Source organism: Anolis sagrei, chromosome 5 (genome assembly GCF_037176765.1).
Source record: "Anolis sagrei isolate rAnoSag1 chromosome 5, rAnoSag1.mat, whole genome shotgun sequence".
In the NCBI taxonomy this organism is placed as follows: Eukaryota; Metazoa; Chordata; class Lepidosauria; order Squamata; family Dactyloidae; genus Anolis; species Anolis sagrei.
Genome location: NC_090025.1, coordinates 174,577,818 through 174,604,268, shown reverse-complemented (window position 1 = coordinate 174,604,268; position 26,451 = coordinate 174,577,818). Strand labels below are relative to the sequence as shown.

Sequence of the window (26,451 nt, the reverse complement as noted above, 5' to 3'; positions counted from 1 at the left end):
CATAGGTACAGTAAGAATGCAAGGTCCAGTGTGGTATTTGATATGCTTCTAAATATCTTTCATTGATCTCTAGACATTTTCTAGATATTTCTGCATGATTTACTTTATTCTGGGGTGAATAAATCTTCATTACAATTGGGGTCTCTATAATCGTCGTTTTGCTTATCCACAATTCCCCCCATGAATTTGGAGATCGCATTTTTTTTATTGCCTTGACAACTGCTTAAAACTATCATGGGACTGCCAATGTAAAAGGCAGAAAATACATAAATAAAAGCAATGGAAGATATGTTCAAACAAATATAGTTCATCTCCAGGTGAAAAATAAGTAAGAGTGGGGACTCCCAATACGACTTTAAGCAGCTAGTTCAGCTGCATATTGGTTTTGCTTGCCCACAACTTTGTTGAAAGGAGTTTGTTTGGTTTTGTTACCTTGGAATCTGTTTTCCTCAGTGACGCTCCTGCTTCAACCAAGAGCTGGCAGATACCTCGGTGGCGCTGGCATGCTGCCTTGTGAAGTGCCGTCTCACCCCTGTGTGTTCAACAGAGAAAACTATCAATAAGAACTGTCTTATTGCAATTAATTAAATTCACCAAGACATAATTTTAGGACTGCTCACGCAGGCACTTTTTTTTGTTTTAGCCTCTGACTCCTCAGAGCATCAACAGACAATTTTAATGGTGTTCAGAGATTTCAGTCTCCTCACCCCTGCAATTACCATACTACAAGCAACATACTGAATGTTAAGTTGTCATCTAGACTCGAACTCCATTATCAACCGGCCACAAAAATGCTTTTTTTTCCTGTCCATCTGAATGAATTCTATTGCTGGGCAAAAATTGGTGAGCTTCCTCTTCTGTCTTTAGATTACTTCCCACAGTGCTGAACCCAAATAATGAGGTATTTTTTATGCCAACTGGATGTCTTAGTAGACTTTTTTTGGGAAGGGACTATATCATGTTTTAAGCCATGATTTTATCAAAGTTTTAAAATACTGGGAATGGTTGAGATGGATCACAAGGGCCTTTCGGGGATCTCACATAATCCACATGTCATAAAATATTATATGATACTGATTTTAATTTCATTTAATTTTAATTGAAAAAAGACAAATGAACAAAACTACAAATGAGGTGAAAAGAATCAAGTGACAAAGACATGAAGGCAGGACTTACGTTTCACTATCTGTCATATCCAGCAATTCAGAAGGGCCTGTCAAAGAAGACAAGGTAAGTCACATCCATGTAAGAATGATTCCAGTAAAGAGGCACCATGAAAATTAATGCTTCTTACTCAATCTAATAAAATAAATGCCTAACCCATACCCTTTACTTGCCTGAATTGACAGCAATTGTCACTATTAGTCCCACCTTTTCAGTTGATTTTAAAATGTCCCAGTTTCAAAGCAATTATGTTTATTATTTAATTGGATTGTGTTATGTTTGTCTGGTTTAGGTGTATGTTTTGAGGGATTTTTTTTTTTTTTTTTGCTGAAACCAAAAAAAAACATTTTTTAGTGTTCCAGTTTCACTTCTGTCCTCATACTTTCCCTTGTTGTCTTCATTTTTCTTTAAATGCCACAATATGAATTCAGAGTTTGAGTGTGGTTTGTATTCAGTTAACTTACTATAAGTGAGAAGTGGATCATCTACACGAGTACCTAAATCAGGAGCTGGTCTGAAGCCTTGCTATTGAGGCATTTTTTTTTAGATGGGTGGGGAGGGATGTCTAATTCCTTTTATTGTTGTTGTTGTCTTAAATTTGTATTGTTTACCCCACTCCCACCCTCCACCCTGTACAATTTATACAAAAAACCTCAGAAATTACATTGGAAATATCAGTCTAGTCTCAGTTTTTCCACTCCACATCTTAATACATTATCTATATAATTCCTAACTGGATCCCACATGTTCTTAATTATTATAACATTTTCTATTTTGTCTATATTGTTCAATTTACAATTTGTTATTTCCACATCTACTGAGGCATTTACACTTGCCGCAATGGTGGGAGCAAAGTCCTGACCGCCAAGTAGGTCTGAGCCATTTCCACTCCCTGGATGCCCTTTTGCGTTGTTTATCTTGTGTGTTGTTTATTGCCATAGTGGTGGCCCATAGAGCTCCTTGCCCTTGCCAGGCACCATTGCCAATATCAGCAAAGACACTTGCACAACTTGGAGAGAGGAGAGGGGAAAGCAGGGGAATGGAATTCGCTTATCGTCATACCAGTGTGAATCTTGCCACTTTTATAGAAAATTGAGTTTGGTGGGAGGATTCAACTGGGATTTCAACTCTGTTGATTCAGCATCTTGATTACCATGATTTCTTGTTCTTGCTCTAAAAGTTTCTTCAATTGTAGCAATGGACATGTACTACCTATAGCCTTATAAAATAAAGTCAAGACAAGATGCAGTAATATGGAAAGGAAAGCAAATGGGGAAGAGAGTTAATGAAGAGTTACAAGCCCTGGAAGAGCTAGAGAGACTGGGTCTCCCTAGGGCCTAGAGGAAGGGAAACTGGTTTATTAATCTTAGATATAAAATAATTGGTGTGTATAGCTATGGCCTCAACAAAATATCTGCTATCTGAGACCTCCTCACTGGATAAAGCATTCTGCACCATGGTTTTAATAATAAGCTGTATGGATGGGGTAGGATCCTGATCTATCTGGTAGTAACTTTCTACATTTTGCAATTGCCTTATTTGAATATATGTACTTCTCCAGAACTATCTCGTGCTCATTAACAATCTTCCTCCTTTCTGATATTTTTTTTTAAACCAATCCCTCATTTTATGGAAGCAACCATTCCAAAATCTCCTCTGGCATAGGACAAAAGCCACATAGATGTAGGAGAGGCTGGAACTGGGAAAGCTAATGGCATTGCCATCCTGCCACAGCAGGAAGCTGGCTCCTTTACCCAAGGACAAGAAGCAAAAACAAGAAAGGGGGACCAAGGCACAGAGACAGAGAGTGCCAACCAGCCCAAGAGAAATCCGGAAAGGAAATGCTTGAGTGAGGTTTCTATCAAGGAAAACAGCAGGGAGGGGGAGGGAAACAAAAACAAAACAAGAGCAAGAGAGAGAAAGAGGAATGTGCAGGGAAGTGAATACATAAATAAAAGGCGCTGGGAAATACAGAGAGAATAGAGTGGGTGGGGGATCACAACTGAAAAGAGTAAAAAGTGGAAAGCGTTGGGGAGGCTGGCCCCGTGGGGACCTCTGTCCATTCTTAATGCCTGTAATCATTGGTCTGTCTCAAATTATTGACTCTTCTCCCCTCTTCTCTGGCTTTTAGCTACACAAAACACACTCTCTGGTGGTATCCCAGAAAGCAAAGCAGCTTGAGTGTCTGTGATGGCCTTTGTGTGTAAGGCAAGTGGGGAGGGTGATGTTAGAAGTTATGCTGTCACTGCTTTCCTGAGCTCAAAACAAGGCAAAAGAGAAATTTTGGTAAGCAAACAGTGTGTGTCCCAATTTTGGTAAGCAAGCAGTGTGAGTATGTGTGTGTCTTCAATTTGCTTGTTGACTTATAGTGACCCTATGAATTTTGTACAGTTTTATTAGGCAAGGAATACTCCCAGGTGATTTCGCCACTTCCCTCCTCTGAAATATAGCCTACAGCACCGTACAGCCCACTCAAGTACTAACCAGTGTTGTCCCTGCTTAGCTTCCAAGATCAGATGGTATGTAGTGCCTTTAGGTATTTAGGCAAACAACAGAGTACTAATGATTGCAATCTCCTGATTCCCAACTCCCTCCCCACTTCAGTGTGCATAATACAAAGCCCTTCCTTTCAATCAAGGCTAATGCATTTACTCAGAGTCTTCCTGCATCCATTCAAAACTGTGGGTTGGAGGAGTATAATAAGAGAGGGGAGTAATCTATTACGTAGTTCACCATTAGTTTGGAGATCCCACTGCAGTGTCACCAAATGTAAAGAATTATTATTTTAAAACAACTTAAGTGTTTGGAAGCCGCAGAGACTTCGCCCCAATACACAATATTCTGAGGTAACCTTAGTGTAGAAACTGGCAACCACCCAAATTAAAAGGAGTTTTCATTTCTTGCATGACCGGAGGTTTAATTAAGCTTGAATGTGTTGGATTCACACTCAGGGCTCTGAACACCGAGGTAAATAACAATGAGATTCTTTTAAATTGTTGCTGCCACCAATCTGGAAACTCTGTTTCCCTATCTTGTTAAGAATATTTCTTTATATAGAGGCACACTGAGACTGTTGTTGAACAAAGAACAAAGTTGTTTATTTGTGTGAACTTCAACAATACAGGCACTTTAGTGTAACGGTTGCAAAAAAGAGATGAAGCTTTTGGATACTTTGAAAACAGTTCAGTGCTTAGTTCCAAAAACAACTCTTCACTCCCTCAGGAAATTAGCAGACTTCCCTCTGACTAAAATTCCTGAAACTCCAGACAGTCCTTTCCCCTGAATCTGTCTATTCCCTATACTAGCCATTCTACCTGATAGCTAACAATCTTCTCTAACTAACCACTTTTGCTTCTCTAACTTCTCTTCTCCTAACCCTCTCAAAACCCAACTTTCTTCTTCAACCCTGAGACCCTGACTAAACTCACCAACTCCCAGAACCAGACTAAACTATCAGATTTTTAAAACGCACCCTTTCAGGCAATTTTTTTTCCTGCACTCCAACTAAGCTCCACCCACTTTCTCCCAGCCAATCACAAAGGTTCTCCACATTTCCCTCCAGGCTGCTCCTAAGCTCCGTCTCCACTAAGAAATGAGTACTCTAAGATGGCTGCCTCCTTGCACCATCTCACAAAATAGCTGCCGAAATACCTGGGCCCACTTCCTGAGCTTTTCCCTGGCCTAAAAGGTAGGCAATTCATCACAAGGGACTATAATCCCATTCATATAGTTTATGGTCACACAATTTTACTAATGAGTTACTGTTTTTCTCTATGATGGAAAGAATAGTACCTAATGAATTTGGCAGATGCTAAAGGGAGACAATCTTATTTTATCTATATTTTAAACAGTTCAAGATGACCCCAAATCAATGCAGAACATACCAGAGAATTGAAGAGACCCATAGGCCTTTGAGTCCAATCCTCATCTCAATGCAGGAATTCCAGTTATAACATCTTCAACAGATAGCCACCTAACTCGTTTTATAGACACTCTCTGATAAACTCTTATATCCCCACCCCATAAAGTACTCACCCATAAAGAACTCACCTACTAATGAGGTGAGTACTCTAACAACTTCATCATATGGAGCTAAAATTGGTGACATACGCCTCTAGCCCTGGACACCCAAGGAGCTGGCCATCTCCCACCAGATGATGATGTGCTGGCTCCATGGGTGAAGGAGAGCGGAATCGGTGAGCTGCTGCTATCGCAGCAACATGGCAGTCTTCTCTTCTTGCTGTTGACTTAAATGGGGCAAGCTGCATGTTCCATATATGCACTATGCTTCCCCAATGGGATCGGTTGCCCGAGAAGCCTGACAATGTGGGGCAGGGAGCAGTGGCTTCCCCACGCCCTGCAGTGAAGGGGAGCAACATGAGATGCTTTTGGAGGCCGTGTGACAAGGTGCTGAAGAAACCATTTTGAATGTCCTTTCTAAATAAATCATAGCTCAGTCACCTTTATGCTACACAAGCTTGAAAAGCTAACATCAGGTCACTTACCATGATCTAGAATGTACTTCACAATCTCCCCATGCCCAGTTTTGGCAGCATGATGAAGTAAAGAACAGTGGTCAGGCCCCTGGATTAACAGATTAGCTCCCTTTGTACAGCATTCTATAAACTGAAAAAAATACATAAAGTATAGGCAAAACAATGTTAATTAAGGGTAGCCATAAACAAGTTCACCTGGTAACACACAGTAATATGTATGTGCCAATGGTGCCAACTGTGGATCCCATTGGCTAGTACATGCCAATTGGGTATTTTTAAACTTGTTTGCTGGCACTGATAATTTTTTTCTTTAAAGAAGGTTATGTCTTCTTAGTAAAGCCAAGATCAAGTATAAATGTCCTACCAATCAATCAATTGGTTTAGTTCATAGTACACAGCCATATAACCCAGAATATTAAGGTAGAAAATCCCCATAATATCTGCTTTGAAGTGGATTATCTGAGTCCACACTGCCATATATTCCAATTCAAAGCAGAAAATGTAGGATTTTATTCAGCTGTGAGTTCCTCCTTACCAAACTACTTTACACAATATTCAGGATTGGGGGTAAATTGGCTATTTATGGGGCAATGCACCACCTTTGTTTATAATGGGCTTGGTCCCCATGTAAGCTGCCCTGAGTTTCTTCAGGGAGATGGAGGTAGGATATAAGAATAAAGTTATGATTATTATTGTTATATTGTTGTTGTTGTTGTTGTTGTTGTTGTTGTTGTTGTTGTTGTTACTACTACTACTACTACTACTATTATTTGAAACACAACAAGATAAGTCCACAGCAGACACTCTGCTGGCTATTGTATTGGTTCACATGTCGGACACTTCCCAAATGTTTAGGACTGAGTGATGTATTGGCGAATAATGCATGCAGATCCCAGTAAGGTGGCCTTTTGCAGCTGGCAGATGGTAATTTTGTCAGCGCCAATTGTGTTTAAGTGCAGGCCCAGGTCATTAGGCACTGCACCCAGTGTGCCGATCACCACTGGGACTACCTTGAGTGTCTCGTGCCAAAGTCTTTGCAGTTCAATCTTTAAATTCTCATATCGTGTCAGTTTTATTATTATTATTATTATTATTATTATGTTTCTTAAAGAGGATATTAATAATTTCATTTCTTTGAGCTGTACTTTTTGATTAATATGTTAATTTTAATACATTAATTGTTCCACCAGTTTCTATCTATTCTATTCTATTCTATTCTATTCTATTCTATTCTATTCTTCCCTTTCCACTAAAAATATATATAGAAAGTTCCTTATTTTATTGAAGCTTAAAGCCAAATTGATTTCATCCAAACTGCATGTGTTTTATTATTCAAGATATTTTCCCCACTTTTATATTGCCTGTATCTAAATTTAGAAACTATTTAACCTTCTAAATCTGTTTAATCTTTTTCAGTTATTTATTGTTTGAAGTTTATTTGATTGTAAACTACCCTGAGTTAGGGTACCCGATAAAGAGGTCAGGATTTTTTAAAGGTAAATTACCAAAGATGTCTTTTGATTTATTGGGCAATGTGGAGATAGTTAATTCATGGACATATAAAAATGGAGAGGCAGAAGGTAATACATGGTATGAGCTTCACATTCATGTACACATGTCACAAACAAGATGCTGGCCAAGAAGAAGAAAGTCAGTGTTCACATATTTACACCAGCTATGACATCCCCATGGTGCCACAAACACACTTTCAAACTGGATAGAAAGAACAGATCAGTTGATCAGAGAGGGAAATGTGCTACCACCATCTGCAAAACAGGATTGGCAGGAAGAATTGTATGTATCCAAAGATGGCCCTGGTAACACATCATATGCTCCACAGAAATCATTCTGTAAGCATTACATGAACTGGTCCTAATTAAGAGATAAGAATTGCTCCCAGGAACAACTACTGTTTTAAACTCCGACAGTGAAGAAAGTGCCAAATGCACATAAAATATGAGACATAAAATCAAATCCAGAATGGAAGTGAACATTTGACTCAAGAAAAAATGGTCTGAAGTGGGCCTTTTGAAAAACAAATGATTCAATTACAGTACAGTTGGATAATTACAGAATCAAATGAAGGGAGCCTCCCCTTTTCTACCCTAGCAGTCAGAAGAGATATAGGATAGTCATGGTATTCCAGGAACTGCCTTAATATCTGAACTGAATTCACATCAAATACCGAAACTGCAATGAAGTGCAAAATGGAACTGAGACTAATGTACTGTGAAACTGGTTATACATCAGATCATGAGATGATAGACTATGTTGCCTTTTGCTTACTCTGATAGCTGGTTGAATATATACTGAGCAATCCATTTGGCGTGTTTGGAAGCTGCAGTATTGCTAAGATTATTATCTGGGGTAGCTGTAGCTGTTTACTATTTTAACTATGAGTAATTTGTCAACTTGTGCAGTATCTTGACAAACCAAGAACATAGCAGAGAAGCTCTAAGAATAACAAACATCTTATTGCAAAAGGCCTTGTAGGCAATTCTTTATTTCAAATCCATATTAATGCCTATGGCTCTCTATTTTATTGGCAAGGAATCCAATCAAGACATTATTGTATTTTCAACGCAATGTACTCTTGTGTTCTAGATAATTGGAATTTGATAATGCCTCTTTATCATAGCACATTTACCTATTTTAATTTTAAATCTGAAGAATGACAAATCACCTTGGCCTCAGTTCAGCATGTTTGAGAGGCTCGAGGTTCCACTTCTGTAAAATGCTGTTCTGTAAAATACTGTTAATCCACAATAGGACTGGACATTATGATGATATCACTATGTGCTGACATTGGTGGTTCATGTTTCATTCAAAGTGGTGGTTTTGATCATCTATGGCTTAGGACTAGTGTACTTGTGGAAGTGTCCTAGAAAGCATCCCACCATTAACGTACATGAGGTTTCCTTGTGGGTGTGCTCACAATCTGTGGGGGGCAAATAGCTAACAGATCACCCCTTACAGGATTACTTGGCACCACTATATGTTTTTTTTTTTGACATCAAACAAAGTCCTTTTCATGTTTTTAAACTAGATGAGAACCATGTTCAACACAGCTGACATCTGGTTAGGGACATACACAAAGTCCACCTGTCTGTATTTTTTGTCATTGCAGAGTTCTCTACTTCCATCCTTTGCAATGATCAAAGTCCCTCCCACCAGGACTCTTTATGTCACTGCAATGGGTACCGACAATGGCAATTTCCAATGCTAGTGGAGAACAGAAGGGATGAAAGAAGGATTTGGATATGTTCCTATTGCTGGATACAGAGCAATGGCATTCTCCACTGAGACCTCTGGAGAATCTCAGCATATCTTGGCAGAAGATGTCCTTAATTGGCATGTTCCTTCTCAGATTCCCAGCTCGTGAAACTCCAAGAGCCACCAAATTGCTATTGGCGAAGAGATCACAAGAGCATAGCAGTTTCTGGAGCAAGTTATGGGGGCCTAAGACATAAGACTTCATCACGCGGGGGACTTCCCCCCCCCCCCCGGTGCCATTTCACCAGCCTCCCTGATGAATGACAGGCATGAGGGGCCACTCTGTCATCTCACACACAACTTCATCTTGGCAATGCTTCCTCCATCACACGGGGGAAGCATCACTGACGTGGTGCAGATCCAATGAAGCCCGCTAAACACAGGCAGGGTCCTGTGTTTGAAGTGAAGCTTCACGTCACAACCTCCAGTTGGGGGCAAAGCCACTGTTTCTCATGGAGAAGAGTCTTAGGATTCTAAAAAAAAGCCCCATGTAATGAAGTGGTAAGTTCCACCTACAAAGCTCTTGCAATATCTTGGCCACAGTTTTCATAATTTTTGTGGCTTTTTGCTTATTTCATTCCCTAACCATACAGACCCAAACTACAGTAATGATGTACTAAACTATCTTAAGCAATATAAAGATAACATAGTAATTTACTTAATAAACAAATATTATTAAATGGAAATCGAGAGAGAAATTGAGTGGGAAAGCAAACAGATACGTAAGACAGAGTAATTAGACTTTTACTTACTTTTAAAAAATCACCAGCTATTACTGACTGTAAAAGTGCTGAAAAGGGGAAAAAGAGGAGGGTTATTGTTAGCAGTAAATACTTTTGTGAATTGTTTCAATGTCCTAAACAAGTCCCCAAATTATTTGCAAAAGAATTGAAACAAACAAATATATAAAAATATTTTCATTACAAACCATGTGCATTACAAATGCATCGTAAATATCATAAATACCAATAAATACCAAAACTAGTCATTATTTGTACACATCTACTCATTTTGCTTTGCTGTAAGAAAAAAGTTTTTTTGATACATGTCAACAAAAATGTTTTCCTTGTTGTAAAGTTGTTTTCCACCCACCCACCCCAAATGATTTATACATTCTCCTTTCAAAGTGGCTCTACATACATTGCAGCAAGAAACCCCAAAGATATTTTCTCTACCCTACATTAAATTGGTATCCCATTTAGAGTTATAGGGCAGTATTAAAGGTTCCAAAGATTCTGTGGTTTTCCATGAATCACTCTATTTAGCTCCCAGAGTTATCAAGCATGACTCTATGATCAATTTGTGTTCAAGTCCAAAACTTTTAAAATTGAATCTGTCTCCAGAAATATTTTTTTCTGGTTCACAATGCCATTTTAAAAAAAAGATCTAATATTAATTAAAATTCCTTCTAGGGGCATAAAAACTATTTACACCAGGTTTAGTAGCACCTTTAAGTTAAAAACAACATTTCTTTTCTCTCTCTCTTTTTCTTTGCCTCAAATGTTCTGGAGTTGTGTCTACTCCAGGCCAGATTAAGCCCAGGAGATGGCTTTTTAAAAAAGGAAGTCAAACAGGGAGGGCTAAAAAAGTAATCTTCCCCAAGCCTACAATGGCTGAGGAAGATCCCAAAAACAGTGAAATACCTCTGTGCCCCTTAGAAGGTGCTTGGGGGCAAAAAGAGTTTTTGATCCTTTTGCAGGAGCAGATAGTGGTCTGTTGAAATGGTAGAGTGCTCCTTGGCTGAGATATTAGCCAACCCAACTTAAAGCATTTATATATTGCCTTCTAGCCCAACAAGGCTCTTGGGATAATGGATTGCGAGTAGAGAATAATTATTCAGAAGAACAGTTACTACTTAAAAAACAAAACATAGAAGTCAGTGAGAATTCAAACTGTTAATGTGCTCGATCTTCATAATTAAAATGTAAATTAACAATATGCACAATACAATGAATGGAATAGGATATAGAATTGATGGTTGGATTTGAGAGGTTAGGATAAAGCAACCCTACACCAACTGGACAAGAACAAAAAGGCACAACAAACTGGCAGAAATGTATCTCTCTTCAATGCTAGGTTGGCACCTCCATGGCAAAAATTCCACAAGGACCTCATTAGGAGTAACACTACAAAGATGTGCAAATACAAGAGACAGAACTAAAAAACTGAAAAAAGATGTAACAAAACTTAACAAATGTGTTTCACACTGCGCCCCTAAAAAATTCCTGTGTACCTATATCTAAAAAAGGGTTTTCTTGCATCAGTGTTTTTTATAACATGGAGACAATTTCTCATTTTATCATGTGTGCAGCACAACACATATTACACATCAGTGAAGTTTCATAAGAGACAAAAAAAACTACTGCATTACCTAAGGCAGACTTTGCACCAATAGAAATATGGTTCTGAAATGTGCCTAAAAGCTATTTTAATTTAAATGCAAGCACTGCTAGATGATTAAAGTATAAAAACACAGGAAAGTGAAATGAATAAGAAAATGCAAGACAAGTTAAAAGATGGAGAATTTTTTCATCTGTGCCTCTCACTCTGCAGTTCCATTAATTTACACCAAACAATTCATCCACATCCATTCCTATCAACCAGATCATCTTTCATTGTGCCCTGTTGTTTCATGCTTGTCATTCAACTTTTTAACAAATCAAACCTGCATTAAATTTAAGGGCCAGTCAGTCATCCCATACAAGACCCTGTTTGATCTTGAAGAGTAAGCAAGACTCACCCTGGTTACAACTCATATTCACAAAGTCGGCCAGGAATGGACTGGCAGAATGGGTTAAAGTGCTGGTGAATGCCTTCTTGACCCAAGGCATAATGCCAATTAAATTCAAGGAGGCAGTAGTAAGATCCTTATTAAAGAAACCAGCACTGGACCCAACTCTATTTAATAACTACAGGCCAGTTTCAAATTTCCCCTTCCTGAGCAAGATTCTAGAGAAGGCGGTAGCCTCACAACTCCAAAGTTTCTTGTATAAAACTGATTATCTAGATCCATTCCAATCTGGTTTCAGGCCTGGTTACAGAACTGAGGTGCCATTGGTCACCTTGGGGGATGATCTCCAAAGAGAACTGGACAGGAGCAGCGTGTCCCTGTTGGTTCTCCTGGACATCTCAATGGCTTAGATACCATCAACCATAGTATCCTTCTGGGCCATCTCTCTGGGATGGGGGTTGGGGGCACTGTTTTGCAGTAGCTCTGGTCCTTCCTGGAGGGAACGGACCCAGATGGTGGAGCTGGGGGACTCCTGTTCGACTCCCTGACTTGTCGCCTGTGGAGTCCCACAGAGTTCAATTCTGTCCCCATGCTATTTAACATTTACATGAAACTGTTGGGAGGGCTCATCAAGAGTTTTGGAGTTCAGTGTCAAATTTATGCAGATGATGCCCAACTCTATTACTCTTTTTACCAAAAGCCAAGGATGCCATCCTGATTCTGAACTGGTGTCTGTCATCAGTAATAGACAGGATGAGAGTTAACAAGCTGAAATTAAATCCAGACAAGACAGAGGTACTCCTGGTCAGTCGCAAGGTAGAACAGGATATAGGGTTACAGCCTGTGCTGGACAGAGTTTCACTCCCTCTGAAGGCACAAGTTCACAGTTTGGGGGTGATCCTAGATTCGTCACATTCCCTAGAACCTCAGGTGTCAGCAGTGACCAGGAGCAACTTTGCACATTTACAACTTGTACACCAGCTGCACCCATACCTTGAGATGCCTGACCTGGCCTTAGTCACATCCCATTTGGACTACTGCAGTACTCTTTATGTGGCGCTGCCTTTGAGGATAGTTCAGAAGCTACAATTAGTCCAGAGGTCAGCAGCCAGGTTATTAACTGGAGCACCGTACTGTGAGAAGATGACTCCTATGTTGCGACAGCTCCACTGGCTGCTGGTCTACTTCCAAGCTAAATACAAAGTCCTGGTAATTACCTATTAAGCCCTAAACAGTTCGTGTCCAGGCTATTTGTCTAATTGCATCTCCCTATACAAACCATCCCGGGCACTGCGGTCTGCAGAGGAGGCCCTCCTCTCGATCCCACCTCTGTCACAAGCATGGCTGGTGGGGACAAGAGAGGGGGTCTTCTCCGTGATTGCTCACCACCTCTGGAACTCCCATCCAAAAGAAATAAAAACAGCCCCCACCCTCCTCTCTTTCAAAAAGCTACTAAAAACCCTTCCCCATTTGCACTTTGGCATATGGGGAAGTGGAGGATTAAAGCGCTTTACTAATACCATTGAAAAGCAAGCTGTCCTATCTGTACTTTGTGGCCATTATGGTACACTTAAGAACAACTAACAGCCAAATGCTTGCCTAATTTGTACTCTAGATGTTTTATTATTGACCATGCTTTTAAATGTACTTGTTTAGTGATTAGTTGTTCTATGTTTTTATTTTGATATTTAATTTCATTTGATTAGTACAATGCTGTTATTATTCCTTATTATGTTTATTGTGGTAATGTTTTGGTATATGCTGGGTATTGAATATTTGTCTTTGTATGTGTAAACTGCCCTGAATCCCCTGGGAGAGACAGGGCAGTCTAAAAATAAAGTTTATTATTAAAATCTATTTTGTTATAGGCTATATTTCAGAGGATGAAACTGGCCAAACCACTTCTGAGTGTTCTTTACCTTTGAAAACGGTATGAAGTCCATGGGCTCACCATAAGTAAACAGGTGACTTAAAGGCACATGTACACATAGTACATATGTGTTCAAAAGAAGAAAAGACACCCATTTAAAATGTGAGAGGTATTTAGGAATAATTGCAAATTTCCTCATATGTCAAGAGAAACTGTCTTGACACATAGAGACACACTATTTGGATGGGGGTTCCTGGCAAGATTTATAGAGGCTTTGCTATTGCTCTCTTCTAAGTCTGCAAGATAACTAATTCCAATTAATTAAACTGGGAGCAATTTAGACCGCAGCAGGGGCACACAGTTTGAAGGAGGGAGAAAACCTTTTCCATGGTTTCTCAACCCCTCTACCACCCCCACTATGTTTTCTCCTGGCAGCATTCATGTCTACTCCTAAAATGCCATAAGAAACAGCTGGAATGGTCCAGAGAGTAATGTCTATCAGGAGGAAGAGGTCAACCCTCCCCCCACTCCACACATGCTAGACTTTAAATGGCCATACCACCCCTCAAGGAATATCAAGGCAAGCATGTGGTAACATATAAAGCACCTTCTGCAGTCATGTCTTATTTGTCCTTGAATCTATTGACCCAAACTGTTCTGAAGGTTAAGTAAACCCTAATTCACAGTTAGAGAATCAGCCCAATACAGTTAAACAAGTTACTGAAATGATGCTCAGATATTTTCATATTGTAATTTTTCTTGGCTCTACGCAAATTATTTTTTTTCTGATAGAAGCAATTTCAACATTTCCTTTCTTCATTGACATCAACCAGATCTGTCCATCTTGTCATTGACTGTGGCAGGAATCAGCAATCTGGTTGTTCCACACATTTTAGATTCCCAAATATTCATATGACTCCTGATCATTATTCATATTTGATGGTGTAAAATATCAAGAGGACCGCAGTGTCCCCACTCTATTTCAGCCACTTAATTCTGTTTGGAAGTCGCTACACAGTCAGCAAATGAGATGAAAAGTCTGGATGCCCAATCAGATGAAAAGATAACATGCGGAAAAGAGAGCAGCAGGAAAGAGGAGGGGAAAAATCAAGCAAGTAGCATGAAGACTCACATCTCAACCTTATATACATATTTGTAACCAGTGTTGGAAGTGGAAAACGGTTTTTAAAAACTCACAGCAATGAACATAAAATGAGACAAGTCGTTTTGGCTTGGCTCATCTGTAGGGGGGAAGAAATTGGCTGACACTATCAATGTGCAATTATGGTCCAAAGAACACCTTAAAAATGTATTTATTCACAGGATGACAAGTGTCACTGCTGCAGGATACACAACATGAATTATGCACGGGTTTTAGCATGCCATAAAGTGTCTGAAAGCCTTGAATATGTCGCAAAGCATTATTCCATTCAATAAACACTGCCATCCAATAATTGTTTTCCTGACTTTTTCTGAGATGAGCATTGGAGGCAAAATGTTGAAATTCTTTATAGCTCTCTGTGTGGATATGTAGATTTTTTTTCTTGAAAAAAGCTGGGAGAAATGCAACTCAGAAAGGTGTAAAGAAGTGAATATCCTAGGCTTCTATCCAGATAACTGGCAAAACCCGCTGAGCTGGCATCATCATGCATTCCCCTGGGCTGGATTGGCTGGCACATCAATAGTCCTCCATTCTCCTGTTTGGTAGATGCCAGAGGATAAAAGTAGTAACCTGCTTTCTATGTATCTTTAAACCTTTGTGCTCTTTGCTGAGGTTGCCAGCAAAAAACTGTCCATTAGGTAAATTTTGCACAATTGGCACTGTGAAGAAACATGATTTCTTTCATGAATATTGGGACACTGGAAACCAATGCTGGATGGAAATAATAACTCCTGCTCACTGTAGATTATACCAAGCTAGTACCCTAGTAATGTTTTGTGAAGTGTACTTTTTTGTGGGAGGGTTATAACTTGAACTGCTAGATATGAAAAACTGCATTCAAGGTTAGTTATTTGCTGATTATAAGCCTAATCATAGGTTTCCTTTCTTATTACTCACTTTGTTATCTGGTCAATTCCATAAAGACACCCCAAAAAGCACGGAATTGAACTCTTTGTGGTATTGCAGAGGGTCCATTTCTCAGTGACAAAGTTTTGATCTTGGTTCTTCTTGGTTTGGTATGAAAGTTTTAAAATGATTCTATTTGTTGTTACATTCTAGCTCTACTACAGACAGATAGATGGGAAATATGTTTTACAAAGGTTCATGTCATAGATATGCTCCAATCCGGGTGCATATTAATCAGGAGTTTAATATGTATATAATATTTTAATATGCATATAATATGGATATTTATATTGTGTTAGTGGATACATTTTCTTTCAAAACTTAGCATTTCCTTTAACAGAAATGTCTTAGCCTACAGCTGCCCTCAGAATAAAGCATCTTCCTACCCCTAAAATGGCTAAATCCCATGGTTCCTCCCTGTTGGGCTCCTCTCCTACAAATGCACTTTTATCCCTATCTCACTTAGGGTTTTAACTTTTTAACATTTTACCTCATACATTTGGCCCGCCCTCTGTGTCTGATTTTACTATGCTATTTTATATTGTTGATTTTGTTATTTCATATTTTGTTGTGATGTATTTTGTTATTGTGTGTTTATTATGTTGTATTATTTTGGGCTTGGCCTCATTGAAGCCACCCCGAGTCCCCTTTGGGGAGATGGTGGAGGGTTATAAATAAAGTGTATTATTATTATTATTATTATTATTATTATTATTATTATTATTACTATTACTATTATTATAAATGCTACACAGACACACACACATATACTTGAGTGTGTGTATGTGTATGTATGTGTGTGTGTGTATTCTAATCCACACAGTAATTGGGGAGGTGAGACATCCCCCAAAAGGTTGGGTGGTGTGTACACAAGAGTATGCATGCTTTTCAGTACCAACTCCCTTATGAGTTTCTGGCAGACAGTTATGACTGCACTCCTTTGAATGGCCTTTATTTCCTAAAATCAGGACTAATTTAAGAATATTTTAATTGTGCATGAAAAATTCAATTTTATTTTAAATTTTCACTGAAATGTCCTACAATGAGAAATATCTTGTGGTGGTTGTTTTGCTATGTCAATGTTACTTTTTTTATTAAAGTCAAGAGCACATGCGAGTACATTTTGCATTCCTAGAAAGCACAAGATGCAGAACTAATCTAAAGAAAGGGAGCTACAAAATGGAGTCCATGACATGCGGGTGTGGAGAAGAGCAAACCACAGACCGCCTACCACAATGCAACCTGATTCCTGCCACATGCACAATGGAGGACTTTCTCACAGCAACACCAGAGACACTCCAAGTGGCCAGCTTCTGGTCAAAGGACATTTAGCATAATGCCAAATTGTTTTTACTTGTTTTAAAATGCATTTTAACTGTACTCTCAACACGCTTCTGACACGATAAATAAATAACTTGTATCAAGGCAAAAGGAAGAGGGGCCGACCAAGGGCAAGATGGATGGATGGCATCCTTGAAGTGACTGGACTGACCTTGAGGGAGCTGGGGGTGGTGACGGCCAACAGGGAGCTCTGGCGTGGGCTGGTCCATGAGATCACGAAGAGTCAGAGACGACTGAACGAATGAACAACAACAACAACATCACTATTACATCCATTTATGTAAGTGGTTGTGTTGAGTTCATATTTTTATGGTATCAATTTCTACAAGATTAAATAGCTGCAGTTTTAAAAAAAATGTTCAGGCATAGGCTGAGCATCCCTTATTTGAAATTCTAAAATGAGAAACATTCCAAAATCCAAACGTGACCACATGGGTAGCTGAGATAGTGACACCTTTGATTTCTGATGGTTCGATGTATACAAACTTTATTTCATGCACAAAACTATTTTAAAATATTTTGTATACAGTTATGTTCAGGCTATGTGCTTTGCATTTAGATTAGGCACCCATCTCCAAGATACCTCATTAGCAAATATTTAAAAATCTAAAAAGAATGAAATACAGAAGACTTCAGATCCCAGGTATTTCAGATAACAGATGTGCAATTTGTACCCATTTGTAGAAATATGAAACACAGCTCTTTGTGGAATCTGTTAAGCTCTGAAAGAGATATAAATTCTAGTTTGCTGGCTTTATTTTTTCTTGTGGGGAGGGGGTGGCTCCTCTATATGATACAGCATCCCAAATATGCCTGTGATCATAAGACAGCATCACAAAGCACTGGAAAGAAATTATCATTCAATACTCATAGCTAGGGTATTGACCTCATTCATCCCGCCTTAAATTACATATTTCGCCATGTAGGAGACTCAGACCATAAGCCATAACCAATTGTCTTCCCCATTTATCTATTCCCACCATTTCCCCCTGGGCAAGCAACACTTCACTCACCTGTACTGAGTACCACACATTTCACAGGGCAGGCCCTGCTTAAAGAGAGAGGTTGACACTTGTTTTTTGTCAGCCAATGCCTGCGGGGATTGAAGTCAATGCAATGGGTTTATCTTCAATCTTTTTCCTTTTTCTTTTTTTCAGTGAATTCTGACAATTGGATGTTGCAACCCAAATTCAAGTCATGTCTCTTCTGACTGCCAAAGTAAGTCCCAGTCAGGGCTATGCACTTGACTGATACAAATTGCAAGGAAAAGGACTTGCATTGTAAAGTACACTGCTAAGTGATTCACTGGCATTGATTTGATATGAAAAAAACAACTTTTGCCATCCTCACTCATGCAGAAGAATTTTATAGCACCTTTGAGATGGAGAGAAAGACATTGGTAGCATAAGATTTCATAGTCTCAAGTCTATTTCATTAGATGCATGGGGTGCTGAAGCAGACAAGTCTATGAAGGCTTACGCTAACAACTCCTTTATCTCAGTCTTAAAAGTGTTACAAGACCCTTTTGTGTACTGATCCAAACTAAGACAACTGCTATGTCTTTAAATCCACATACACAGTATAGCACTTTTACAAAATATTTATATTTACAGGAGCTCATGATAATAGATACTGGACAACACTTAGTGTATAAATGGATAGGCAACTCCACAGAACTCCCTACAAGATATCCAGAACACAATTTAAAAATATTAGTATTTTGTGTACCAAAGGTTTTAATTCAAATTATGTTGCTATGTATGGGGAATACATTGTTATGAATGCAATGGTAGCTGATTGGGGAAAGATATGGAAAGAATTGGTAACTGTTATTTAAGATTTGTAGATAGTGGGTATGTCTTTCAGAAACCACCATACTGTGCATTCAGAAAATTACAGCAGGAGCAGTGCAAGACATTTCTTTATTACTATTATTTTTCATTTAAAGCAAAACAGATGACACTCTTTTCTGTTCAAGCTACCTTTCAGCATCTGCTAGCTGAGGTGATCACCCACTCTGTCTAACAATAAGGCTGCCCCTGAATGCCAGGTTCAGTTCCTGGTTTTACTTTAGCAATTCTATCATAGAGGTTTTTTGGCAAGATTTCTTCAGCAGAATTTCCCATTGTCTTCCTCTCACTTGAGAGAATGAGACTTGCCCAAGGTCATCTACTGGGTTTCTATGATCAAGCAGGGATTCAAATCCTGATCTCCCAAAGGCCTAGGCAAGACCTACATTGAGCACTTGAGCCATTGTGGGTTTGGATCAGTCCTGGGGGAGAGCTACTCATTGCAGCTTTCCCTCCAAGTTAAGGTAACTCAGGGGAAAATTCAACTCCTAAAGGCAGTCAGGTTTATCCTAGATAAGACCCTGTCCAGAAAAGTTGGAGCTAGTTTCAAGCAGAATTGGCTGCAGTTGTCTGGGATCAGGCAGCCCAGGGACATGGAATGGCTGTCCTCTCCTACCCCTGGTCACTGCGTTGCTGCTGGCTACAGCAGTGAGACAGCCATCTACCTGACCCTGGAGGGTTCTTCTTCCTACCAGATTATCATGAAGAAGTAAAGGGGGGGGGGGTTCACTCTCCCTCTTTCCAGCCTCGTTTATGCATCACAGGACCCAGTAGTAGGAAGGTGTACCCCCAGAATCATGTGTGGGCAGCAGCAATATGGAGGAGGGATGGTGTAGTGAATCTTACACAGTAGGTTGGAAAGGAAGCCTCGATAACAGTATGGCAATCTTCCATTTTGGGAGTGTATGCCAGGGAAGCAGCCATCTTGAGTGAGGATAGATAGAAGATAGGAGGAGTTTGAGGTCTCCTGGAATTGGCTAGAGCAAGTGGGAGGAGCCAAGTCTTAGGAGGAAAAAGATTTCAGCTTCTGGGAGAGTTGAGAACTGGGAGCTGGTGGGTGAAGAAGTGTTTTTGAAACTGGGTTTTCAGGGAGAGAGTGTCTGGGTGACAGGGTTGATTAGCTGACAGGAAATAGGTCAGGCAGCTACATGATTTCTTGTGGGAGCTTGCACAAGAGATTAGCTCTCTAGACTGAGTTAGTTAGCAGGAAGAACTCTGGGAAGAGTTAGCTGATAACTCAGGGGACTATCTAGGATAGGTTAGTCAGAAACTCATTACTATTTCTCTGAAGTAGAGTGAGGGATTTTTGTTACTAGCAACTAGATCTGTTTGATTAGCTCTGACTGTAACTAAGTGAAGAAACTCATTCTAGCAACCATCAAGCTATAGAACTTTTGTAACAAGTCAAGCGTTTTTTGCCTCTCAGAAGTAGTTAGTTGTCTGTTTTTATAAACTAATCTTTTTCTATTTAACTTTCAAAAAGGTCTCTATTGTTCCTCAATCTATCATTAATCCTTTGTGATAACTCCAGTAACTTTAACACCCTGATATTACAGAAATGCCTCCTATCCAAACAGTCATTCTGGGAGCTAGGGGAAGAACAGTGTTGGCAGAAGGAGAAAAAGTTTACCTCAGAAACTCATTTTAAAAATCCTAAGGCAACTTGGGTTGGTGGCAGCTTTAAACCAAAAGAAGACTAAACGACAAGCAGTGTTCATTCTACCATACATATCTATCTACATCTCGCTACCAAATTGGAGGCACAGGGGTAGGATTTTTGAAGAAAAAGTGAATCTTTGGCGAAAGAACCATCCTGCCCAGACATATTATCAATAAGCGTCCAGCCTCATGTCACTGGTTGTGATATTTTCATTCATACTAGTGTCCAGTAGTGTGAATTTACATACATTCCTTTATAGTAGTGTCCAGGGGCATGATATTTGGTGATATATTATATAGTAGATCCATTATAGATGGCAATTGTAGTCCTACATATCTGCACTCAACTGTTTTCTTGGATGTCAGATCCACATTACCTGTCAATGTAGAACCGCCTCAGACAAATGACAGCACTACGATGCCTTTTTCTGATCTTATCTTATTAATATTTTGATTCAGTTTGTGACAGCTGCTGGTAGAGAACCTAACCCACATATGAATTAGACATAATTGGAAATGGAACCAAAAGTTGAGTGAGAATGGACATGACAAACTTGGGTAAAATTACACATTTGTTGCGTGCTTTCGTCCTCCAAGAATGGACCTTCACTATTCACACTGGAAATTATATCAGGGGGAGAAGGTAGTTCTAGCTCCTCCTGACATAAGTTCCCGAAGTAGTATGATTGCAACCTGAAATTTAAAGCCTAATTCGGAATCTTTTGGAGTAGATTCAACCATACCTCTTTTGTAGTAGATTCAACCATAAAGCTTTCCAGTGACATCTCACTAGCCCTGCTTATTAGTAAGTAGATGACTGGTGGGCCTTGGATCTGATCCTCTTGTTTCAAGAAATCCCCCTGCTCCGATCTGACATCATCAACATCACTTTATGTGAAGTTTACCATTCTGTTTGCAACAGAGAAACCTCAGCCAGCTAAAGAACCGAAGAGAAAATTGAATGTATTGGGTAAAACAACTACTTTGTGTTGCTTTGCAATCTTAGAGTGATGCAACATGAGATCAACTACGTATTATTTGAAAATGTTAGGGACAATCAAGAGACATGTAGTCATGGGACAGGGACTGGGCCCCTGCCTAAGAATTCAGCACCATGAATTAATTTCTCCCCTAGATATACTCTTAGGTGAAGGTCTGTGCATGTTTCTGTAAATAAAAATGAAATTTCAGTTATAAAGTAAAATGATTTGCATTATCCCTTGTCAACATAAAATGGAAATGTAATGCTATTTGGAAATAGCTCTGCACAGGGTCCAGTCCTGTGCAAGGACACATTCTTTCTGCATGCAAACACAATCGCTAAAATATAAGTACTAAAGATTCAGTGCCTGATGCTTCATAAAAGCCAACCAGGAATGAGAAATCTTCATTCTTGCTCTGGTAATATGTTTTCTCAACCAGCTATTTCACTGTCATTAAACAGAAGCTTTTAATGTCCTTGGTATGATAGGTGAAGAGTGCTTGCGGCTTTGGTTCTCCATTTCAAAGTAAGCTCATAAATGCTTTTATAGTTCTGCAGTGGTTAGGGATATTGATCAAACTGTAGAGCCATTTCTTGGTCACAGAGGCACAGGTGGTAAATGGAACATGAGAGGAATTTATATAAAGGAGGAAAACAATGGAAGCAGAAAGAAAAGCTAGCCAGCAGGGGCTGATATTCAAAATTAAAATGAAGAGAATCCATAAGAAAATACTCATATGCTGTATGACACTCATTAATACTTAACATAACAGAGCAATAAGATAACATAAGGAAAATCTATAAGCTCTACTTTATAGTCCATTGACATGAAGGTTGATACTGGTATCCCAAGCAGCCTATTAAAGAGTAATATTTCATCCCAACTGTGGGGATAAGCAATGATGGAGTCAAGTTTCTGCAAGGATCAAGTGAAATAATCTTATCATTCAGATGTGATGGTATAGAAGAGAATAGGATACATTCTCCTGACATTGCAAAATTACGTATAACAGGCTTAAAGGACAATTTTGTTCTTTTGACAGCTGGAAAACCAAGTAATTCGGCATACAAATCGGGGGGGGGGGGGGGGCGGGGGTAGGTACATGGAGTCAAAATGTACGGATTGCCCTACTCAAATAAGAATTCTGCTCCATATGACATTTCTATCCTGTCCCTAAATATCTAGCACTGTAAAGACTGAGACATTGAAAATAATTCACAAATAGTATTTCTACATATGAACGTTCATTGTCAACTTGTTTTCAAGTTGTTTCTGGCTTATGGTGATCCATAAGTGAGACTTTCATGGTGGTTTCTTGCCAATATTTGTATTTGTATATTGTATTTGTATGTTTATTGTGGCATTGAATTATTGTCAGTTTGGAAGCCACTCTGAGTCCCCTTTGGGGTTGAGATAGAGTGGGGTAAAACTACAATAAATAAATAAATTAAATTAAATAATTTTAAAAAGGAAATTTGTCCTTGCCTTCTTCTGAGGCTGAGAGAGTATGACTTGACCAAGTTTATCCAGTGGGTTTCCATAGTTGAGTGGGGTTTCAATCCCATCTCCAGAGTCAGAGCGCAATACTCAAACTACTCTACTGCACTGCTCTCTTTGTCTTCCTTTTCTTTCAAAGCCTAAATTCTATTTCTAAATGTTCACCTCAAGTCATGGTTCACCACAATGCTAGAAATTTCAATAATGAACGAACAAAACATGGAGAGAAACAGAACTCTTACTGGGAGATGCCTATCTCCTCCACCACTACCACCCATCTCTGCATCCCAGATGCAAGGGACCGTATCGCATTAGGAAATACTCCGTTTTTTATTACGAACGGGTCCCATCACATGACACTTGCCCATCTCGTCACTATTCTGTCAGAATCCATCTGCAAAGCTTCACAGAAATGGATTATTTGGAGCAGAATTTGAATTGTGTTACTATGGATTCTTCCATTGCTGAAACACTGTTTTTGTGTGTGATAGAAAAATCTGTAAGCATCCCATTAGCAATTATATGACTTGTCATCTGTGGGCAGAGTCTCATGACCACAGACTTTTCATGGGGGAAGTGACTGCCACCATGAAACGTCAAAGAGGAAAAATCTCCAGGATTACTGAAATCACTAATTGCCATTTTACCTCATTTTAAAAAATGTTTTTACCTAAATCTGTGCAAGTTATTCCCTTTATTGCATCTGTATGTGTAACAGAATGTTAATTTTTTGAAGAACTTTAATTAGTAGTAGTTCAGGACTTTGACACGACATCACCACAAAATCTTAGAGAAAAAACTTTTTTAAAGGTCTAGTAATACAAAAACGATCTCACAGTATATTTGCATAAAGGATCCAAATCAAATCCTAGGCCTTTGTGTTAAATATTATCTTAATTGCTTAGCTCATTTTCCTGAAAGTCAGTAGCATGAGACTCAGTCCCCTTCTATACTGCCATGAAATCTAGATTATCAAATAATCCACATTATCTGTTTTGAACTGGGTGATATGAGTCTACACTGCCATAAAATCTAGTTCAAAGTAGATACTCTGGATTTTATATAGTAGTGTAGATGGGGCCTCAGTGGGTTTTATTTTTGAATAAACATGCATTTGCTGTCTCTGCCCGAGTCACAAAAAATTGATAGGAATTCTTGGAAAGCTGCTGATTAACTAAGACGTATTTTCCTAAAACAGCATGCTGCAGATTACTGCAGCTGTTGAGTACCAGATGTAGTTCATCATTCATGAGAGTGTTGGGTTAGACAATGTAAGAACAGACACAACTAGGTTACATATTTCATTCTTCTATTTATGATGATGCACCATGATCACCATTGTTTTCCCCCTGCCCCAGAAGTTTTCATGTCGGAGAAAAGTTAAAGTCTCATTTTATTTTATATTTATGTATATATTTTAACCACTATCTTTTGTCCTGCTAACCAAGGTTATGCACCTTATGACTCCAAATGTTGTCACTGTAAAGTCTCATAATTCCTAGCTAAGATAGGACTTGATTATATTAAGTGATAATTTGTTTCTGACCTTGTTTGCATTTGGACATGGGATTCATATTGTGTTTTTAAATAAAGATCATGTGAAATGCACTGTTTTTATGTGTGATTGGCAAACAGTAAGCATTCCATCCCTTGTGCATTGGACACAATTCCCCATTTACGTGCACTTTCCAAATACACACATTTTTTTCTTTATACATGCTTAACACAATTGCCTTCATCAAACTGCATTGCAGTCATCGGAAATGTATATTTTCTTAGGCAAGATATGCTTTGTTCTGTTGCCTGTCTCAAGAGGTGCAAAATAGATATTTTCACAGAAGAAATGTGACCCAAGTGAATTTCTTTTCCATATTTAAATCTCATCTTTTTCAATTTGCCCAAACAAAATTCATAGTTTATTGGGTTAGATTTATAATAGGAGTGAAGCACAGGCACGATGGTGAACAACCGAACTGAACAAATATATATTTGAATGGAATCATAGAGAAAATATATAGGTCTGCATATAAGATGCTTCTTTTGTCTCTCTAAAATCTGAGCTTTGTAACTATGCTTTCCACAGTTCATTTCTCCCACCTCTTTTTACCAGATAAAGAATAATAAATTGGATTCTTACCTTGATCTTCTGAAGAAACAGGAGATCTGAAAGCAAAGAGTAAAGAACTATCAGACTTACTGTTCATTTTGTTCTGGTTTTGTTCAATGATGAAAAAAACAAAACAAATAGACTTGAATGTGCTTGTTGGAATTTCTGAAGGGGAATTTTGTAGAGGAGCATTCAAATCATGCCAAAACTTCCATGGATTTCGTGATGATGAGCTTTAGTTGTTAATAAACCTAACCCCCAATTTCACAGTCACTTCTGGGTTTACATACAATTGAACTTTGTAGAACAAAGGCCACTGTGGCTGCTGTGATTTGGAGAAGTGTTTTTTGTATATTTTTATGGACAAGTCGATCTCATATATGGGTTGAGGGCAGGTTTTGAGGCCAAAATTATGGATTTCAATATGATCTATGAGTAAGTTGACTCTGCACCCTCTCATTTTCCTGCCCTGGCATTCAAAAAGGCAAGAAATGGCACTCTGGTAGAGAGTGCAGAAGAAATTTGTGCTTATTTTAGGTTCTTCTATGATGTACTATAGGAGGCCCTGGTGGCACAGTGGGCTAAACTGTCGAGCTGCTGAACTTGCTGACCAAAAGGTCAGCAGTTCAAATCCGGGGAAAGGGGTCAGTTCCCGTTGCTAACCCCAGCTTCTGACAACCTAGCAGTTTGAAAACATGCAAATGTGAGTAGATCAATAGGTACTGCTCTGGCAGGAAGGTAACGGCGCTCTAGGCAGTCATGCTGGCCACATGACCTTGGAGATGTCTATGGACAATGCCAGCTCTTCAGCTTAGAAAAGTAGATGAGCACCAATGACCAGAGTCAGGCACAACTAGACATAATGTCAGGGGAAAACCTTTACCTTATGGTGCAGTAAGCAAGTGGTTCCCAACCTGTGGGTCCCCAGGTGTTTTGGCCTACAACTCCCAGAAATCTCAAACAGTTTACCAGCAGTTAGGATTTCTGGGAGTTGAAGGCCAGAACATCTGGGGACCCACAGGTTGAGAACCACTACACTAAGCTATTCATTTTGCCACTCTGCCCTGAGAAGGGGATGGCTCCTTTTTTGATAAGAGTTAGGGTATAGTACTTACACTGACCCATGAATAAGTTGACCCAGGTTTTGAGGGTTGATTTTTTTAGGTAAAATTTCTAGCATTATAAATGAGTATATAGAAGGAGTTCAAATGTTTTATCGTCAGCCAGCTAGTTCAAATGGTGGTGTTTTAAAGTTACTATCTAATTTGAAAAATAAAAATGCATGTTCTGCCTCTAGAGCCCTTCAACAGTAGAATATTTGACTTAGAAAAAAGAATAGGTTTCCTGAATCCTCCCAAACCAAAATGAATTTATATTGATCTCTCACTTTGAGCATTTTAAAAACATTTCTT

General features: G+C 39.0%; 1 protein-coding gene across 5 annotated transcripts in view; it reads right to left on the bottom strand.

The window, feature by feature from the left end:
- The window catches only part of DGKI (diacylglycerol kinase iota), a 303,622-nt gene that overhangs the window by 9,267 nt on the left and 267,904 nt on the right, over positions 1 to 26,451 (bottom strand). For 4 of the 5 annotated variants that reach the window (XM_060776823.2, XM_067469251.1, XM_067469250.1 and 1 more), the window contains 5 exons: positions 25,070 to 25,095; positions 9,686 to 9,723; positions 5,670 to 5,790; positions 1,177 to 1,213; positions 433 to 532 (listed from right to left, as the gene is read on the bottom strand). In XM_060776823.2, coding sequence (XP_060632806.2) covers positions 433 to 532; positions 1,177 to 1,213; positions 5,670 to 5,790; positions 9,686 to 9,723; positions 25,070 to 25,095 — 322 coding nt within the window. Of the gene's footprint in view, positions 1 to 432; positions 533 to 1,176; positions 1,214 to 5,669; positions 5,791 to 9,685; positions 9,724 to 25,069; positions 25,096 to 26,451 lie in introns of those variants that run through there. The other variant, XR_010910056.1, reaches the window with a different exon arrangement.